The sequence below is a fragment of the Peromyscus californicus genome, unplaced genomic scaffold (genome assembly GCF_007827085.1).
Source record: "Peromyscus californicus insignis strain IS unplaced genomic scaffold, ASM782708v3 Scaffold_7__1_contigs__length_154581171, whole genome shotgun sequence".
In the NCBI taxonomy this organism is placed as follows: domain Eukaryota; kingdom Metazoa; phylum Chordata; class Mammalia; order Rodentia; family Cricetidae; genus Peromyscus; species Peromyscus californicus.
This window is the reverse complement of record NW_026294595.1, coordinates 80817824-80839540: the sequence shown is the minus strand read 5'-3', so window position 1 is coordinate 80839540 and position 21717 is coordinate 80817824. Positions and strand designations below refer to the sequence as shown.

Here is a 21717-nt window from a genome sequence, read left to right as displayed (position 1 = left end):
TAAGTAGTGGGGGGTAAAAATCCTCCACATGTAAAAGCAAATGAGTTTTTAAAGAACAGAAAATAATCTCTATGAGAAATTACTTGTAAATTATCCATGTGGAAAGTAAACCTAGCTCTTGTTAACATTTCTATAGAAACATGCATTTTGATTAAGCCAAACAAATTTAAAAAAAACTAAAAAGTAGCCAATCATTTATCTGTTTACTCATAAATATTTTGTTCTTTTCTGGATTTTTCGTCGGTATTTTTGTTGTTGCTGTTGCTTTACTTGTTGTGGTTCCTTTATTTTTCCTAAATTTTATTTTTCATTCATGGAGAGCCTTTCTGTCTTAGACTGAATTGCATCATTGCATGCATCTCACATGTGAAGTCATTTCAGCAAAGAGTTTTTTGGAGTTGTGTCCACCTCTAGTCTGTGTCCCTCAGCCAGAGTACTGAGTCTTTGGCTGCCCCGTCACTGCCCCAAGGTGTGGGGAGAGGGCACTGGCTCTGCCCAGTGTGTTCTCAATCTCTCTTCCAAACTGGGACAGAAGGAAGAATGTAGAGGGAGATGTGTGTGCAGGGCAGATGCTAAGCCAGATTCATTTATAAATTTGCGCTAACTTTTCCATGATACTTGAGGTTGGGGTTTCCAGGGGTTAACATACTTTCTGAAATCAAATTGAAAATGGAAATTTTTATTTCAAAGAGCTTTAATATCAATTTTTTTATTTTTTCTCAATTTTACTAAGACCTTAGCAAGTAATTAATGTACAGATTTAGTAGAAGTTAAGAATCTATGATAGCAATGCATGTATGACACTCAGAACACATACGGTAGCATGTATCAAGCAGCACTGCCTCATGTCACCAGGTTGTCAGCTTAGTTTGAAGTGCTCACTGCCTGGAAGAGTATGCCTTGTCTGTCTGTGGAAAGTAAGGAAAACCCTTGCTGTGATAGATACTATTCATTCATCATGGACTGGTTTTGTCTAACCAATAGAGAGAAAGCCACATTTCATTTTGTCAAACCAAAACCATACTACCTAGCTCCATTTGTATGGAATCTCACACACCATGACAGAAATCATAGCCGAGCCCTCAATGCACATTGAACTGGTGAAAGAAACCAGGAATGGTTTGGCAAAGATAAAACACAAAATTAATTTTATGTTATTTTCTTTTCCTTTGCATTCATATTGTGTCAAATACCTATAGTAGAGGAGAGCTTGTTCATGCATGCAAGACAAAATAAAGATTAAAAGCTCCAGGAAATCAGCCTGCTTCAAGAAACCATTAAAGTGTGCCTGTCTCTCAGGCTTTACAGATGTGTTGATTGTTGCGTTTCAATCATGTAAATATGTTACAGCATAAAGTAACCTAGATTCCCTGTTATAGAAGTGCCCCTGTCTGGGGGTGTGGGGGGAGGGAGGGACGAAAGAGGACTAAATAACACACTGTAATGAAACCTGCCTTTGGGCAGCACATGCTTCAGTTCTCAATGCCCAGAAATACTTCGTGAGCACTCTAGGCTGCCTAGCAATGGGGATTTTCTAATTCTGGCGAGCTTGACAAAGTAAATACAACTCTTGAACATAAGGCAGCTCCTAATAAAAAAAAAAAAAAAACAATTCCCCCTTGTAAACACCTACATTTGGCCCCATTAAAAATTCTTTCTTCATACCCAGGAACCAGCAGACCCTTAAATATGGGGATCTCAAAGTAACTGGAGAGTAGTTGGGAGATTTAGAGCTGTCAGGATGTTTTACATCGCCACTGCCACTGAGCACTTCATACACCATCTCGGAGCTTTGGAGAATGATGTTCTGCATACACTGTAGGCATTATACAGAGAAACACACTGGCCATTATGCTCTCGGGAGTCATTTGCTTGCAGCCAAAAGGAAACCAACGCGTTCATGGGTATGCTATCCAGGGTATAAAAGTGTATGCTTGCCACATTTCTGGGCTGAGTACTCCTCCAGAGTTGCCAGCTCTGGAAGTTAGCTAGTGGACTTGCAGTAACATGCTTACCTAAGTAAGCTATTTTGAAAACTATCAGATTGCAAGATTCTCTGGTTTCTGCCTTTTCACATCTTAGGATTCTAGTGCATAGCTAAGGGTCAGTCATGCCTCTGCCAGCCACTGAACTGTATCACGAACTGTATTGCTGCAGTCCTAAAAATCCCTAGTATTTCAGAATGGACCAGGATACAAAGATATTCATTTACCTACTAGCAGTTCACTGAGTCCATGGTTTCAGATTATGACAAGGAACAGGCACTAGTTTCAATTGTAATGACAAAACAAAAAGATTGTTCCCTTTGCTACCACCAGTGCAGTGTCCATATCATATGCTTTAAAGGAAGAAAGAAATGGAGTGGGAAGGGATTCTCATGTGATTAGACATTTGCATGTATTTCTAAAATAATTCTTTAAGTTTAGCATCCAGATCTAAAACACATACATAATTTTTTTTTCCTAAGCCATCTTCCTATTCTTAAGAAACTTGATGGGTAGTCCACAAGATACTGATCCTAAAATTTTTTCTCATTTATCTCAAGTAGAAAAGGGACCTAATGGGCAAAGTGCACCTGGGATACCTGTCCTCTTCCCTTTCCTGTGATAGTAGCCACAGGCACTGGAGTTTCTCTCCCTGTGTACCTGCACACAGTGGAACATCTGTGCTCTTTTCCTGCACTGTGTGCTCCAGAGCCATACAGACCTTGAATTAAAGAACAGCTGGGACCAGGGAAGAGGTAGCCAGAGTGAGAATCTTTGCTACACAGTAAACTGTGGAAAGATGGATGAAAGGGAGTTGGTTGAGAGATAGGAAGAGCCCATTTTGCCACTTAGGCAACAGGGCCCAGGATCACAGAGATGGAAGTCAGGCTAGTGACTAATCATCATCTCATGCCCTTTCCCAAGAAGCAGCAGGGTAGGGAGGGGTGCAGAATGTGCATTGGGTGGTGGGGCACAGGGATGCAGCAGGTAGTGGGGTGCAGGAGGATACAGCAGCTGGGGGTGCAGTGGGTATTGTGGTACAGGGGGTACAGCAGGTGGAGGGGCACAGGGAGAAGGCGTTTCTATGTTGTCTCTTTTCTTTCCAACTTTAGATAACAATTCAAGTTGTATTATTTTGTTTTCTAAATGCTTTTCTTAAGCCCAGCACATAAATGAGAATAAAAAGAGAGGATTATCTGAAGAAAAAGAACTCCCTCAGTGCCAAACATGATGACTCATGCCTATAAATCCATGCCTTGGGGAGGCTGATGCAGGAAGACTACCACAAGTATGAGGCTAGGCCAGGCTAGTTAATGTAGGCTACAAAGAGAGTCATTGTCTCAAAGAAAGCAAAGAGGGAGGAGGAAAGGAAGGGAAGGAGGAGTCATACCAAGCAAGGGTTTCCAGAATTGCCTAGTTCTCTGGGTGTATGAACTAGGGAAAACAATCTGACTTTTCTGCATCTTAATTGAAAGTTTGAAAACATGAAGATTTGAATGTCTTGTTATTATTACCCTGTAGTCCAGAAGATTCTAATTCCCCTTCTAAGAGAAGCCACCTGAATAAGTCATCCCCACACACTCAGTGCTTCTTAGATGTGTCACACAGAACTCAGCCCCTCCACAGGGAAAGCAGATAGGAGGAATCTGGGGGTGGCAGGGAAAGACACATGAGCCTCTTCATTGCTGGTATATTTCTTCTGAATCAGAAGAAAATGTGACCTAAAACAGCCTTTGTAGACTGTTCTCTGGAAACATCTTTCATAAATTTCATAAATATGAATGTTTGCAGTAACTGTTGTTCTCCATTATTGAAAATATCCACACATGACTTTGTAAGGAAATAATCAACAGTCATAGAAAAATGTTTCTATCACTTCTATGATAGCCTTTGCCCTTCAGAACTAAATCCAAATCAGTTCTCATAATTTACAAGCCCTACCAGATCTGCCGCCTGCCTGCCAGCCACACTTAATAACCATTTGCCCACTTGTCTAATGCTCCAGAAAAGCTGTGATCTTTCTGCCTTTCAAATATGCCAAGCTTACCCCTGCCTCATAACTTTTCAACTTTATTCTCATCACCTGGATCTTCTTTCTCCAGGTCTTATAAATCCTGTCTCAAAATTAAAAACTTAGCACAGATGTACTCTTAAGGAAAACCTTCACCAATTAAAGTGGTACCCACAGCAGGTAGTCCCACGTGACCATATTTCACTTCCTTTCAAGTATTATTCACTATCCACATGGTCCACATTCGCCTGCTGTCCTATGCTGCCAATCTCTCCTTGAACTATGGAAGTATACATTGTTCCTTCTGGGGCAAGTTTCATGAAAGCAGGGATCTTGCCTATCTTGCTCAATGTCTCTAATGTTTAGAGACACTCCGACACATAGAAAATTAACTGTGGACACTGAAGCCAGACCGCCTGAGTTCAATTCATTTCAGTGCATTGAGGGTGTGACATCACTCCTGCTCTACTCATTGTTTTGGACTTAGTTACACGGTCCATAGCTAGCTGCAAGGGAAGCATTGAAATGAAGCCATTAGTCATAATGGTCTTGTATTTAAGGGACTCAGTACTAAAGGAAACGGGAGAATAGATGTTTACAGACAATTATCAGTCTCTGTCAAATATGACAAGCCTTTGGAACCCAAGACCATGCTCACATTCTTTCCACAAATACCTGTTCCCTTACCCAGGGAGAGATAAACAATCCATCCAGTTAGAAAATTCAAAACTCCTATGCCCTGGTAGTTTGTAGAAAAAATGGTCCTTGAGTCTTGAGATATAGCTCAATTGGTAGAAAGATTGTTCAGCATGTAAAAGTCACGGGTTCAATCCCTCAGAATCTAATGAGAATGAGTATGGTGGAAAACACTGTAACCCTAACACTCAGGAGTGAGAGGCAGAAGGACCAGAAGTTCAAGGTCATCCCTCTGCTACATAGCAAGCTTAGGCCTAGCCTGGGATATATGAGACCTTGAAAAGAAAGAGGGAGAGGGAGGAGAAGGGGTCTTTCTGATCTGTTATTCCCTTTTCTTTTAAAAAGTCATTCCTTTGGCTATCATCAAATATTGCTGAGTGAAGTTGCCGTTGAAAGATGTGCCCTTTGAGGTTTGAGGAGTAGAGTGGCTTTCAGGGTTGAATAACTATAGGCTTCTGACCAGGTTTGTGGTTTCTTTGGCAATATAATTCCCTCAAGGCCTTAGACCAGTAGTTCTCAACCTGTGGGTCACAACCCTTTTAGGAGTTGAACAACCCTTTCACAGGGTATCAGAAAACACAGATATTTACATTATGATTCATAATAGTAGCAAACTTACAATTAGGAAATAGCTATGAAAATAATTTTATGGTTGGGGTTACTGTAACGTGAGGAACTGTATTAAATATTCACAGTATTAGGAAGGTTGAGAACCTCTCCCTTAGAATGTTCCCAGCCCATTTGCTCCCCCCTCAGTTCCATGTGCAAATAATCTCCACCAAAGAGCTTGTTTCAGATATTGCCTAATTATTTTATGCAGAAAGAAAATCTGTAACAGAACATTGGAGTGGGTGAAATATTTGGAGGAACTGGAGAGCATTGCCACCAAACTGGACTCCAGGAAAACAGGAAGGGGAAGAGCTGGGAGACCCCACACACACACTGAAGCTACTGACTGAACACACAGCTCTTTGGCCACAGCCTTGGGGCTAGCAAGTCCCACTTTCTTGACCCTCAGGAAGCAGCTAGCTGGACACTTAAGCACTGGTTCAACCTCTTCTTCCACAAAGGCTTCTCAGCACTTAGGAAGCCAGTATCTAGTCACTGAATGCTGATGCCAGAACAATCATCTCTGCATCAGTGCCTGCCAATTGCAGTAGTTAACACAGCAGGAAAACTGCTCCTGCTTCTCTTCCACCTTCTAAACCTAGTACACAGATGTATGGAGTTGGATAACCCTCATCTACATCTTTCCAGCCCCTGCTATGAGGAGGGAACACCAGAAGGCAGTTTGAGTGGTTACCAAGGGCCTGCTCTAAGACTTGAATCTTATTTCCTGGGATCCCTTTCGTTTTATAAGTAGCTACCTAGGCACCACATGAAATAATAGGCTTGAATGAAATAAGCACCCCTCACCTGACCATTTTCTGGCTGTGCCCTTAGTGAAGGTCGTTAAGAAGGCTTGGAGGCATAGACATCATTGGCAAATGTTGCCCCCCACCACCTCCGGTGCACAGGTACAAGAACATCCAGGTGTTTGCAGACTAGCAAGGCCCTGAATTACCAAGCCTTTGGTTGAGACAGTGAGGTCTAGGCGGGGTACCTCCTTTAACAGAACTGTAGTCCCTTCTTGCTAGTGCTCTTGTTCTAGCATAATTTCATCTCTTTATAAAGTGGCAAGAGTCAACAGACACACCTGTATTCTAAATTTTTTCAACATTTCATGGTGAGCCACTGATTAGAGGTATAAGGGTTGCCTTCCGGGTTATCAGAGATATGATAAGAAAAACACTCACAAGCTGATCTTTGACCTCCCTGCCTACCTTCCAACCACTAAATTAAAGTATATGTATATCACAGAACTTGGGTATTATATGTGTCGTTTGCCAAGATCTATATTAATAGGATGGAGGTTACGCTGCTGTTACAGTGATCCACTGAGGGTGCCTTGGATAATACAGAAGTCTGTGTCTCTCACATAGACCAAGTTGGACAGCCCAAGCTCCTCGACTCATTCTGTCATTTTGCTTTGTTGCCCTTAGCACATAGCTTCCATCTTTGACCAGAGTAGCCACTTTAGCACCTGCCCTTAAGTCTGTGTGTCCGCAAGTGAAAAGAAGGAAGTTAGGTCTGTCCTGAACATTTTCAGAGCCTAGAGCAGGAATGCAAAGAAAGGATAGCATAATTATGCTGGAACATTTTGAAGTTGTCAAGCCATTAAATATGTCTCTCTTCTTTCTTTCAAAAATACACTTTTCTTGGAATTTAGGAGCAGAGTTCTACTTGAGAACATGGAACAGAGAGAAGTGCTCTACAGGCCACCTCCTTTCTCTTCCTACAAATGAGACCACTCATATACTTGTGCATACCTAGCTTACACATCCATAGCAGACACACTGCCTACTAACAGCCAAGCCTTTGCTACTCCAGGAACTTCAGAGTATGCACACATACAGCACAGTGCACTCAGGAGTAGACAAACCTGAAAACAAGAATTGTACAGGCTTTGTAGGCATCTGGACATAGAATTCAGGGTTCCTGTGCCCCAAGAACATATTCAGCAAAGAAAAATACAGGTTTCTTTTTTTTTTTTTTTTGGCATGGGGATGGGGTTAACAGAATCTCATGTAATCCAGGCTGGCCTCTAACTTTTAAGTATCCAAGGATGGCCTTGAACTACTGATCCTCTTGCCTCTGCTTTAAGAGTCCTGGGATTATAGGCATGTGCCACCCCCAGCTATGAGATTGATACCAATTCTAGATGCACACTGCATTAGCCCCCTAATTCCCCAGTCCATGGGAAAGAGTCTGACCAGAGGAGAGGTAGAGGGGCCTTCTTGGTGAGGTTTATTTACTAAGAGGGAAGGGAAGGTGGCAGTGCCTACTCCCTTTATGAAACCTCATCCTAACACTAACCATGGCACTTCTGTCCAAGACAGACTGACCAAGATGCAGTCACTCAACCTCAACTATTAGCAAAGGAAGTTGGGAAACGCAGCCTTTATTCAAGGAGGCCAATGTGCCCTTCTAGTATTCAGGATTCTCTTACTTTCTAAAGAGAATAGATACTGGAAGTAAGCTAGCAATCTCTGCCACAGACACATGCCTTTTCACAAATCACACTTCTGTTTAGACAAGTAAGTTCTTCACAGTCTGCTTTCAGAGAGGTGAAAGCAGATTTGGAGGCAAGACAATACTGTCAGTTATAATTGACGGTCAAAATAATTGCACACCTGAGCATTTTTCAATGGGCAGCCAATATGCAGTGTTCCAGCTCTGAGATGTTGTCTAATTTTCAGATCAATCAAGAAAAACCAAAACCAAATGAATTTCTTAATTCAAAGAATAGCGTAAAAATATGACACTAATTGAAAATATTTTAATCTTAAACCCTGAGAATGAATTGAACCTTAAGAAAAAAAAAAAAAACACCTCACCATGTGTAGCAGACTACTTTCCAAAAGTACTCAGCCACTACCAAATGAACACTTGCAAATCCAAAAAGGGGGAAGAAATAGGGGAAAGGGAAATCGTTTCTGGCATTGTTTCCACTGGCCAAGGTGGATATGAGGATGGTGTAAAATTCATGAAAAATTATGCAGAAGTATACCACACTGTAGTATTTTAACCAAATGTAAAATACTTGCAATATAATGTTACATTATAATAGTATAATCATTGTTGAATTATATAAATGTAAAAGAATAAAAATATAGTAACTGGAGGTTGGGGAAATGGATCAGTGGGTAAGAGCACTTGCCTTGCAAGCATAAGAACCTGAATTCAAATCCCAAGCAGCTACCTAAAATCCATGGCTGCATAATCCTGTACCTCAGCACTGGGGAGCAGAAGCAGGCAGATCCCAAAGCTTGCTGGCTGGCCAGCCAACCAGCCAAATTGGCAAGTTTCTAGTTCAGTGAGAAAGACAAAAAAAAAAAAAAGGTGGGAGTCACAGAAGAAGGCATCTGCTGTCCTACTCTGGTATTCCATGCACACACTCACATGCACACACTACACACATATACCAAACCCCACACACAATAATAATGTAGTTATATAATAGCATGAGACACTGGCATTCTTAGTAGCTGAAACAACAGTCTGAAACTGTAGAATAATGATGAATGTATCAAGCTTGCTCCATCCTCTTCCCTGTACCTCTATTAGGAAATTCATCTCTCTGCTGAAGGAAGTGAAGTCTCCCTACAAAATAGAACAAGAAAGCGTTGCATTAGCCTCCCTCATGCTAGGCTCCTGGGGGGATTAGATGTGTGTTTTGTTGGTCAGAAACTGAAAATGGAGCCCCAAGCATCGAGCTGTGGTTCACTGCAATCCTGTGTCCCTGGATGCTGAGGGTTCTGTTATGCAGCCTTTCTTGTAACCATGGCATAGTACTGACTGTCTCCTAGTATGCTTGTCTTTCAATATGCGTTCGTTCTTCCTTCGATAGTAATAAACTTGATCAACAGCTCAGTCTGTTCATGTCTAAATTTGGATTGTGTGTAGAAGTGACATGGCCAACTTCCAGATCCTGTCTTTTTGGACACATTTTTCCCCACTCAGCATCAGTCTTGGAGCCAGAAGTAGATCTCCTTATTTAAAAGGCAGACCTATCCTTTGTGCTCAGAATTGCCTGCTTGTGGGAATAAAGTGAAGAATAAATACACTTCCACCTTTTAATAAAATATATTTATGGCTGGGTTGAGGTGGTGCTTGCCTTTAATCCCAGCACTCGGGAGGCAGAGCCAGGTGGATCTCTGTGAGTTCGAAGCCACCCTGGTCTACAGAGCAAGATCCAGGACAGGCACCAAAACTACACAGAGAAACCCTCTCAAAAAGAAAGAAAGAAAGAGAGAGAGAGAGAGAGAGAGAGAGAGAGAGAGAGAGAGAGAGAGAGAGAAAGGAAAGAAAGAAAAGAAAGAAAGAAAGAAAAAGAAAGAAAGAAAGAAAGAAAGAAAGAAAGAAAGAAAGAAAGAAAGAAAGAAAGAAAGAAAGAAAGAAAGAAAGAAAGAAAGAAAAAGAAAAAGAAATATATTTACTTTGTGTGTGTGTGTGTGTGCAGGTTCCTGAAGAGGCCAGGAGCATCAGATCCCCTGGACCTGGAGGTTGTGAGTGGTGACATTTCTACCTTTTTTAAGCCACCCTTAGGACAAGAATGCCTCTGTAATGACTCCTTAGCCTGTACTCTACTTCATTGTATCACACAGAGTATGATTACAGAAACCAGCAAGCTCTCTGCATGTGAGGGCCCGCAGAGCTGAGAGACTCTGCAAGGGAGTGGGATGGATGCTTGCTGTTCATTTGTTTCCTCTCCTTTGTGTGAAGAAGGAAAAATAACTATTAAAACCCAGGTGGAGGAGCTTCATATTCTGACATTTCCTTTATTCGCCATTTTATCAGCAGTGAAGACATGTGCAAAAGACAGATTTTTAAAATGAGGTGGATCCTGAATTGCATTCTGTATTACTCACTATTCCGTTGCTGTGATCAAACACCATAGCCAAGAAAGCAAGAGTTTTAGTTGGGCTTCTCGTTCCAACCATGACGGCAGGGAAACAGGGCAGCGAGCTCCAGGCATAGCAGTTGGAGAGGGAAGCATGAAGCAGAGGGGCAAACTGGTAGGTAAGGCATTTACTTTCAAAACCTGCTTCCAGTGACACACTTCCTCCAGCAAGGCTGAACCACATAGACCTCCCCAAGGGCACCACCAACTAGGAATCAAGTGTTCAAATGCCCAATACTATGGGAAGCATTTCTCGTTCAAAACACCATACTTTTCTAATACATCCATGCACTTTGACACTGGCCTAGAAGCCAGACAGGGAATTGTGGGTGCAACTTCCTTTATGTTTATTTACAGAGCTGCAATGGAGGGGGGATAATATATACTAAATATTGAGGTTCTGCTTATGTTCTGAGACCTAGTAACTAAATTGCTGTCATTTATAGTTATGTATAGTGAGTTATACTTCTAGATTCACTTTATAAACTCACTTGTTTTTATCGTGTTATACTACATGTATTTTTTGAGCCCCCTGAAATCTATTTTTTAGCAAAAGAGGTTTAAATATGTTAGTATAGTACTTGATAGTCCATGAAGTATCTGTACATGTCATTTGATGTCCATGGCCGTCTTGTGAGGAGACAGTTGTTCCTTCATATGCATGAGCACACTGGGGCTTTGACAAGTTATTGGCTTATGAGAGGTCGCCCTAAAAGTGAAGGACAAAGGCAGGAATCATGTTGTCACTCCACCTCTATGCCCAGAGCTCTTGCGCCTTGACTTCTGCTTTGTCTCTGGCAGGGCCTTGGACACTGGGGCAAAGTGACAGATCTTCAGTTAGGGAACCAACATAGACCCCCGTCAGGTATGAACCAGTTTCCATTCAATTTCTTTTTTTTTTTTTTTTTTTTGGTTTTTCGAGACAGGGTTTCTCTGTGTAGCTTTGCGCCTTTTCCTGGAACTCACTTGGTAGCCCAGGCTGGCCTGGAACTCACAGAGATCCGCCTGGCTCTGCCTCCCGAGTGCTGGGATTAAAGGCGTGGGCCACCACCGCCCGGCTCCATTCAATTTCTTAATGTTTAAAAGAATATGAAAATATATTGAAAACTATTCTGAAAGATTAATGTCCCATGGTTCTGAGCAACACAAACTGACTTTCCAGGGAATCTGAGAAAGTTGTAAAAGATGTAGACAAATCCCTATCCAACTGCTAAGGGTTAAAATGCACTCCATCGACTGTTTTCAGAAAACAGACAGTGCCTGGTAGTTTTCTTTTGGCAAACTATGAAAACTATAAATTGGCTAGACTGACTTTAATGGGTATTTACTCTCAGTTTGCCTCAAGTCCAGGTGTGATCTCCATTAATTATTTTGGCCCTTCTGTTTGGGGACTGTGGGTGCTAAGCACAGGTCTGGCAGTTGGAGAGAAAAAGAATTAGTAAGGGAACCATTAAGACAGGAAACCCCACTCTCTGTGTCTATAGGATCGGTTTGTTGCTGGCCCAGAAGAGACAAATAGATAGTGGCTAAGCCCAGGGAAATGGAGAGGCAGGCCTTTGGGAAGGACCTAGAGCCACCAGCAGTCACTTCTGCTGCTTGGTTCTAGCCTTGACTTTCTGTGGAATGCAGATGCCTTTGGCAGAAACTCCTGAACCTGCCAGAGTGTTTTAGTATGCTGTTTCCTCCCATACAGTGGCAGGAGGGAAGCCATTGATCACATCAGATCCCTGCAAATTCCCCAATTTCCTGTGGGAATCATGGGAGTTCCTATTTTCCCATACCTCTCTCTACCCATACAGATATGGTACTAAGACAAAAACTAGGCTGCCACCCAACCAGATACCCATCCCCTGCCTCATCTGCACAGTCTTTCCCTCTCCAAATCTGAGGAAACAAAATTAGATGAAAAAAATATTCAGCTCAAGATGAAAGATCCATTTTTGTTTGGCTTTTGCTCGGGTATAAAAAACAGACACATGAATCGTCTGGTTGGGTTTATAATGTTGAGACTCGTTGCATGCATTCATCCTATTCATTTTTATTTGAGTCATTTTTATTTAAAATGTTATTCAGTGAAATTCAACATCTAAAAGTTTATCTACGCTACAGCCTTGCTGTTTGTCATAAAGAAGGTCACCATGCAGCTTACATTTTCAGAAGACAGATCTGGGATGCAGCGGCACCTGAGCATTTACATGTCAAGTGTGTGCAGGCTTTGGAAGCCTCCTAGGAGAGCTCCCTGACACACCTGGCGAGGCTGGAACCTGAGCTCCTCTCCTGGCTGCTTCACATCACACTGATGTGGCACACAGGGGAGGCTTGGACTGAGAACAAAACACTCTGCTCAAGAATTTACATTGCATGGTGACCACATTCAGGAAATCAACAAAAGCAAGTGAAACCACACAGTGGCATGGATTTCCCAGCCCTCTTTGGGCTTTTTCAGAGGACAAGAATATATAACCAGCTTTGCAGTGAAGTGTTTGGCTAGGAATGATTACTCATATTACCCCAAATGTTTATGATCAGAAGTAGCACATGAATAATATGTGACTTTTCTTTAAGACCATTCAACCCAAAAGATTTCCAAGCATGTCACATGTCACTTTTTTTTTTCCAATGATGGGCATTCGGCCAATTGGTTCACTCATTGCCTGGATAAAGTGGGGAGAAAAAAGTGCTTAGGCAGTCACTAAGCAAATAGTTGAGTTCCTAAAATATATTTGATTTTGCTAGTCCTGGATAAACTGCACTTGCTTTCCTGCTTAGATTAGTCATGCAGGCTGAGCCTTATGACACTGCTCCTGCTACTGGGCGAATCCCATTCTCCTTGTGAGAACTGAGGCCATCACTTAAGAGCCCACTCAGGCCCCATCTCTGTAAAGCTTTCTCCTCTGCCTTTCTTGTATCCATAACCCAGAGAGTGAGTTCACTCTGAGGATGATTTGTGCACTCACCTTATTTGTGGCTATAGGAAATCAGGTTGTGTGGAAGGTGCTATGCTCACTTCAGATTGCCTTCCAGATTCTGGTTGTTGAGTTGGCTCCACAAGGCTACTCCTACCATTTGGTAGGTTCCAGTGCCGCCCGAGTGTGCATGCGTGCACACAGTAACTCTCTGTAAGTTTCAGGTAACTCAAACCATGCATATGTGCTGCTCATTTTCCTCTGGGCTCATCAGCAACAACTCTGAGCCCTTGCAGTGAAACACAGATACAATTAAAGGTCTCTTCCTCCTGCGTCTTCTGTGGTCAGGGACTGTCTTAACACTGCAGAGACACTCATAGCCTCAGACCCGGGTGCCATGCTTCCTTTTAGACCGCTGAGCCTGTCTTGGTCTCAGTTCTGCTTGAAATCTCCTGTGGAACAAGCTAGAGTACAAAGAACTGAAGGAATTGTCTGGGAACAAGTAAGTCTCATCTGAGATTCAAGAAACAAACAATTACTTAGTAAGCGGCAGGCTGAGTGCTGAAGTGAAATGAAGAGTTCTGTGTGAATGTCCCAGGTTTTCTGACCTCCTTCACCTGCTTGACATCTTTGCTGACCATGCCTCGGTTTTCATTTGAAATATATTTGTATCTGAGACAAACAAATCCAGGAAGAACCTTTTCATAAATTATCTCAAATGTCTCTAAATATTTTGATTATTTACACACAGCTTGTGTTTACATGACAACAAGGAAGCCTTTCATCAGGAAAGCATCTAGCAGGAACATATGCTTGTGGGCAAACATTTTGACAAAAACCGTCCTAGGCTTTTTTTTCCCCATTGAAGAGAGTCTTCCAAATGAAGGTCCCAGCCAGGTTGCCTGTGATCGAACACTAGCCTATCCTGTCTTGCCTGTGGCCCTGACCTCCTGTTTTGTGCCTCACCTAACAGAGAGAGTCATCCTTTATCACCCTAGAGGAGTGGTTCTAAAACCCCTGCAGATCCCAAAATCTGTGGATACCAAAGCCCCTCCTATACAATGGCATGGTATTTGTCTATAACTACACATATCTTCCTAGAAACTTTAAATGACCTGTAGACTATGGTAATACCTAATACAATGAAAATGCCAAGTGAATAAATGTTTGTTACATTGAATAGAGAGTAGTAATGATATAAAAAGTCTCTGTGTGTTCAATACAGATCATTTCTTTTTTAATATTTTCCAGCCATGTTTCTTCATGTGGAATCCACTAATCTGGAAAGTCAACTCCTTCTTTTAATTTTGACTTTTTTTGGGGGGACGGGGGGTGGGGGGGCCGGGGGACGGGGTCTCACTATGTAGCCTTGGCTGGCTTGAAACTCATTTTGCAGAACATGTTGGCCTCAAACTCACAACAAAGATCTATCCTACCTCTACCTCCCAACTAAATTTTTATTTGTGTGTGTGTGTGTGTGTGTGTGTGTGTGTGTGTGTGTGTGTGAGAGAGAGAGAGAGAGAGAGAGAGAGAGAGAGAGAGAGAGAGGGTGGGGGGCTGATAATTAAAATAATTTTATATTCCTTTCTCTCTTTTTTGGAAGAGTGGGCATGTGAGGTAGGGTTTCTCTGTGTAACAGCCCTGGCTGGTCTGGAACTAGCTTTGTAGACCAAGCTGGTCTTGAACTCAAAGATCCAACTACCTCTACCTTCTAAGTGCTGAGATTAAAGGTGTGCACCGCCATCTCTGGCTTTTATCTCTTTCAAAAGAAAAACATTGTTTTAAAACTGTGTCTTTATCTAAGCACAATAACATCTGCAGTTTTGGCTGTGGGGTAGGTCTGCTTAAGTGAGCTTGCATCTGGGGAAATAAAAGCAGGAGTTAGGTACTCAAAGCCAACCCCGCTTTTGAAAGCCTACTCCAGTGTTCCGCACCGAGGCGAACTGGAGTCAGTGCCTCGGTTAGTTCACCTGTGCGCAGGGCAAGCACTGCGGACCGGCAGCACTGTTCTCGCTGTGCCAATACGTCTGTGACAAATGTCAGTTCCTAGAAAAAGTATAGTCATGAAAGAGGATCAGCAGTCAACTTATACACAAAGAGAAGCAAGCATCTGTGGGATTCCACCATTCCTGAAAAGCCATAGTTGATTAAAAAGCATTTTAGGACCCTGGCAAAAACAGAACCAGAAAATACTGTAACTTACAATATTTTTTTCAATTTGTGCATTTGCATTTTTTCATTCCCACCTAAGAAAGAAAAATCTTACTAGATTTGGTTTTGGCCTCTGAAGTCATTCCACTGAGAATCTTGGTCCAGTTTCTAATAGTAGCTGTAATTTGTAAAAACCTAGTAAGAATGGAATATGAAGATAATGGGCTCCGTCTGAGGAATTGTTTTAGCAGAGATTTCATATGCAAGACTAAATGCTGATCAACAGAGCATAATATTGTATTCTGAAGTGTGTGGGGAAAGCAAAATTAATTTTTTTTTCTTCTTTCCTTCTCTCACAATGTACCACAGCGACTGCATTTGCCTCCAGACTTGTCAGACACAGTGAGCCGTTCAAGCAAACAGGATCTGGCAGACTCCGCCACGCTGCTGGGCCCAGGCTGTGGCATGATGGCCGGAGGCAAGAAGCACCTGGACTTCTAGGGAATCCTCCTTAGTAACTGCATGCGGAATTATCTGACACCCTAATTATGATTGCAAATAGCTTATGTAAATATTTTTCTTAATGATTTGACCCTCCAGTCTTTGAAAAACATGGGATTTCAAACGGAGTCACCGTTCTTCAGTTTGGGTTGTTTCATTGTTTGTTTTTTCCACCAAATTTTGTACAAAAACAATAGAGCAGAAATACCATCATTTGACATTTAGCTGCTGTTGTGTATTTTAAAATACTAATTAATTTTTAAATAAACACCAAAAAAATTCCCCAAAATATGATGTGCCTTAGAGTGGTCATTGGTTCATGTGGACTGGAGCGATGGAGTGATGGTGTCATGAATGATGGTGACAGACATGCTCACCCACAGAGTATAGAACAGGAATTCAAGTTGTGTGGGATACATTGCTCTGTGTTTCTGAAGAAGTCACCAAAAACTGCTAAGCCTTTTTTAAAGAATGTTCTGTTTGCATTTGTGCATCCTGCTATTTCAAGTGATGAAGACCAAACAGCCGTATTTGGGGGATTTTGTCTTAATTAGCCCACACAATAGTACACACAGAGCCTGATGGACTGCACAAAAATAGCTGGGTGGACTGCTGTTCTAAAGTTCTAAATAATTGACATCAGTTCTGTGAAATTATTTCAACAGACAGAATTCAAGATTGAAATTCAAGCTGGCAGCTCCACTAATGCTGGGGTCCCAAAGATGTGTCCTGAAGCCCGGTGAGCAGGTTACAGAACGAGGGTCTAAGACACGTGAAAACCTGAAAGGAACTCAGACTTCCATTGTGTCACCTCAACCCGTTGTTGACCACGAGCATTGGCTGAGCATGCTAATGAATCTCTAACCATGTAACATGTCTTGGGAACACAGCATATGGAACAAGTTTTCATAGCACGCACTAGGGTTTGGTGTCATAGGTCCATATTTTTGAAGGGTTTGACAAATCATAGGTACAAAGTGAAAGTTAAAAGGCAACTTGCATGTATTTAAAGACTCAAGTTTTTTAAAAAGATGTTTAACATCTGTTGGCAGAAATCGAGTTTCCAAAATACATTTTCAAATAAATTAGAATATTTTGAAGCACCTTTAACTAACATTTTAAGCAGTTTCCTTTTAATATACCACAAATTATACTCTATTTGCTCTTGACAACATTGTAGAAAACAAAGACTAGGTTTTTAAAACTGTCTAACCAATATGATGAATGTCAGTCACTTAAAAAAAAAAGCCCACTGTAGCATAAACACACACTGTATACAGCTCTTATTCAGAATTAGAATAATTGAATCAATGACAGTGATTTGCCAGGATGTCAAATCTCTCCATCATACCCTGTCACTACCAGTTTATTTTTTGTGATAAAATCAAAAAGACAACTATTTTGTCACCACGACTTCATTAGCACTAAAAAAAAATCAAGTTGATTCTTTTTTTTTTTTTTTTTTAGAATGTCTGGTTTATTTTTTTCATACCTTTTAATTCTAAAGACGCAAATTCTTCCCCATTTTCTTTTCAAAATAAAGTTTCAGAATTGATCTGTCAGTTAAAATTAAAGGGCTTTTATATTGAGGAGAGGTACTTTTAAGATTTAAAACAACTTCAAAAAATTGATTTCCTCCCTAGATAATAAATCATGCTGCACAGGTGTCCACAAAAGCCCAGCTGTCCTTTAACAGATAGTGAATAAACTGAAGTGAATGTTTGATTGTTATAATAACTAACCTTTCTCTTACCCTGTTGTGACTCATTTTACACAAACACACAACAGCACAATTATATGGCTTTTGACTGGAAAGAAAGTGTGAAGCCATCAGATAAGTAAATTGCTTACAAAATACTTAATAGATCATTGGTTTGCTTTGCTTCTTGGCTATAGCTATAAAATTAACAGTCAACTACTAGTAGATATGCACTTTACAAATAGATAAATGCCCTAGAAATTGAGTAAGCATATTTGAACCCTTAGTTTAAACAGAAATTAAACTTTTCAAACTCTTAAATAAATAGAGTAGCTGGCTTTCCAAAAATACTACATCCACCACTTTGTTTCTCAGATTTCCTCAGCATATTTTAATAATAATAATAATAATGATGATGGTGATGATGATAAAGCTACTGATATTGGAAAGAGATGTATGGTGCTATTTTCTTTTGTTTTCCTCTGATAAAAACCCATTCTAAAAATATGTCTTTCTTCATCTGGAAATTATTCTCTATTACCCCAATAACTTCCTACATGAAACTATTGTTTTTCAAATGCTAACATATAATATATCTCTATATATTATATGCTACTGTATATATGCATGTACTTCTAATGTATTATGAAATGTATACTCTATTCATAGATTTTTACTTGTCTGGAATATAAATACTTAACATTGTCAAATAGAATATCTGTAATATCTCTATATCTTTTCAATGTTTCCAGTGCGTGAACCCCAAAGCCCTTTGTGGTAGTCCTAATCCTTGTGCTAGATCTGCCTTTCTTTAACATGAGGTCAATATTTTGACTCCTGTAGATTGCTCAGGTATAGGGCTCTGAGACTCTCTGGATTTCTTGTTAATAGCCACTGAATGAGATCACTTTTCTTATCTTGTTTTCATTTTTCTTATCTTGTTTTTTACTTATTTTTTAGCACTATGCCCAGGACTTTCCTGTACTAACACCAGAACAGATGAAAATGCTTCAAAAGCAAGGGGTATTCTGCTGTTGATTCCCTGTCTTTTCATTTCAATGAATGGGACATACGCATACACCTACAGCAAGGGTGTGTGGGGAAACCCATATCGATTAAGACCATTATTAATGTCATCTCTAAGACATCATGTTACTATGTTCCGAAGATAGTCACCATTAGCAGTATTCGAATTAAGCAATATAAACTCTAAAGATTTACACTTTGAACTTGAAATATGAGCAGTTTAGTCATGTATGACCAAGGCCAAAAAAAAGTTATTGAAAATCAGAATAATGTGTATTTGCCATCAATCAAATCAATATAGAGACTACCTCCTCAAGAAAAAGACACTTTTTCTGGAGAGCATTAAGGCCCAGAACACGAAGACATGAATGGAGATGATCAGTGCTATCCTGTGACAGCAAATGCTTGCAGAACAAAGCTAAGTGTTAATACCATAGATGTAATTTTTAGGAAACCCAATGATCTTTCATTTAAGCAGGAAGAGGAGATGATGTAAGCACCGTTGAGAAGCCAGTTGTTCACCACCATGTAAGAGTTGTTGGAAGGTACAGCTTTGGGGGAGGGGAAATCCTTGGAATTTCATCGAAGTACAAAGCAAAGTTGTTTTCACCTACAGCAATGGTTCTCAACATGTGGGTCGAGACCACTTTGGAAGTTGAATGACCCTTTCACAGGGTTCATTCCTGCATATCAGATATTTATATTGCAATTCGTAACAGCAGCAAATTACAGTGATGATAGAGTAACAGCCATAATAAAATTATGGCTAGGGATGGGTCACCACAACCTGAGGAACTGTATTGAAGGGTCGCAGCATTAGGAAGGTTGAAAACCACTCATCTAGAGTGATTGAACTCTCCATTCACCTGATGTCCCTAAGTCAGTCAAACCTTGAGATAAAATGTAAGCTGTTTGCACAGAGGATGTCATAAAACTTGGTCTTTGTCCTGGAAAATGGCACTAAAACATCTCTGCAGATTTTCCATTGCCAAATCTATAAATATACCTGTCAGTGAATCAACAAATGAAAATGATTACTGGGAGTTAAAAGCCAATTCCCGGGCACTGGGACCACACAGCCTAGGATACAGACAGCTAGCTCATCTCTCTAGGGTGCATGCGGGCAGAAGGCAAGGCTGTTCTTATCCTGTTCAACTAGAGGCTTCCACAGCTGAGCATCCCCCCTTCAGGATCTGCCAGGCTGGGCCACTGCGCCCTGGCAGTCTTGACCCTCTGAGGACTTGTATACGTGCCCAACTGCACACATCCAGACCCTCAGTTCTCACAGCACTCTCAGATCTTACACCCAGAATTCCATGTGCTGTTGTTCTCTGTAGTCTGTGTGCTCTACTCAGCAGAGCCATGGGCCAGCCCGGGCTGCCTGACCCCAGCCAAAATCACAGCCACTTGGAAACTGCTCTTTTTTTTTTTTTCTGAGGAAGAAGTAAGGCAGCCAGCAGTGGCTGCAACATAGCCCTTTTCTGACAGTTCCCTCAGCACACATCCCTCAGGGAATGGAGGCTGCAAAATGTCAGGAGGTGGAAATGTCTACAAGGGCCATTGTACCAATAGTGTATATATAGGTGCCAGCAGGCAGTGCAGGCTGACATGGACAGTGACCAAAAGCACACACACAAAAATGGCAAGCCAGTTAGAATGGCCTCTCCAAACATAAAGTAACTCTGCTAGACTAAAACCGATAGACCTAAGTGACCTGTCTGGAAGTAAGACCTTAAGTACCAAATGAGAGATGTTGAACTGCAGGGTCATATTGAAATCCTCAAATCATTTATTTCTTATCATTTGCCTTTGGGGGTTAAAAAAAAAATCAGAGTTCAAATCCATGGAAGTGTCTTTTCCCCCAGACATTTCTCCATGTTTAAATATTTTTAATCCAGACGGTCAGGGCCCACACACGCACACATTTTTCACTGAAGTTTACTGGAGAAAATACATCTACTTTGACTTAAGTGTTGCACAGAACAGACAGAAAATAACAGGCAGGCCTTTCTCTAACCAACAAAGGCTTATCTCGTTTTTTTCCATCCACTGTTGGGCTCAGGCACTCCTGCCCTGCGTGCTGCCACTTTAAGCATGATCAGATCTGTGCTCCTTTGCAAATAACAACTGACCAACAATGGGCCCTGCTTCGTAGATTTGGGAATGTTTGGCTTAAGCTGCCAGTGACTGAAGGCCTTGAACTCCCACCGGCCAGTCGCAGTCTGCTTTGTTGTTGTCTGTTGATGTGTCTGTGCTCATTATTCCTCGACATGCAACAGTCCCCCTCCACCCTCCAACCATCCACAGAGGCACAGAAAGCACGACTCAGATGGGAACAGCTTTGTAGGGGGGCAGTGAGACAGGATGCCTCTTGTGAAAGGGGAGGGAGACAGGACAGGGAGAAGGGTTATCTGAGAGAGGCAACAGCTTGTAGAAAGTCTCCTTGAAGAACTCAACCTTTGAATATACTTCAGTGAAATTACTGTGGAGATTGGCTGCCCAGTTTGAAAATGCCAGCTTCAATTCAAAACAAAACTCCTAGTGAATCACTTGTTGCGTTTTTTTAAAATTATTTCTACACTTTGAGCTTTTAAATGAAATAAATGGATAAACTGGAAATATTGCCATTTTTCTGCACATGTTGTGGGATGCAAGTCCACACAACTGTAAGTGATTTTTCTTTCCCCTGATACGTTGCCAACTTCTGATGTCTGTAAAACATCAGGCTATAAAATGGAGTGTGTGTGAACCTAAGCATTGATTTAGGATGTTAACCTAATGGGAAAACAAAATTTGTAACACCACACTATAAGGTTAAAAAGAAAATAGTGTAATAAAGAAAATACAAAGGCTTTGGCATGGTTTTTACAATCAACAATGGTTAATTTTGATATGTATTTGTGAACAACTGCAAAACACTTGGGTTTAAAACTCTTGCAAGCACTTTTAATTGATTAGGAATGAATTCTAGATGCACAAAATGATTGGACTGTGAACAGTAATACAGCTATATCTAAGAACAATTAACTTTTGCTGGCCAAGAAAGAAACAAATGATTGCATGAAAATGTGTATAAAACATCTATAGAGTATTCTTGTCAAATATAAATGAAATTAACTTTATTATAGAAATCATTCTGAGGATTTCTAGGGAAGACAAATACATTTTGACATAAAACAAATTGGATTATATCGAAGACACACTCTACCTTTAGCTATCAACTTCTCCTTGAATTTATA

The 21717-nt window shown here is 41.0% G+C and overlaps 1 protein-coding gene across 2 annotated transcripts in view; it reads left to right on the top strand.

Annotated features, from left to right (window-relative positions):
* Positions 1–21330, top strand: part of Elp4 (elongator acetyltransferase complex subunit 4) — a 218993-nt gene extending 197663 nt beyond the window's left edge. For both annotated transcript variants that reach the window (XM_052726549.1, XM_052726548.1), the window contains one exon: positions 15622–21330. In XM_052726549.1, coding sequence (XP_052582509.1) covers positions 15622–15753 — 132 coding nt within the window. In that variant the 3' untranslated portion in view covers positions 15754–21330. The remainder of the gene's footprint in view (positions 1–15621) is intronic.
* The last annotated feature ends 387 nt before the right edge of the window (positions 21331–21717 follow it).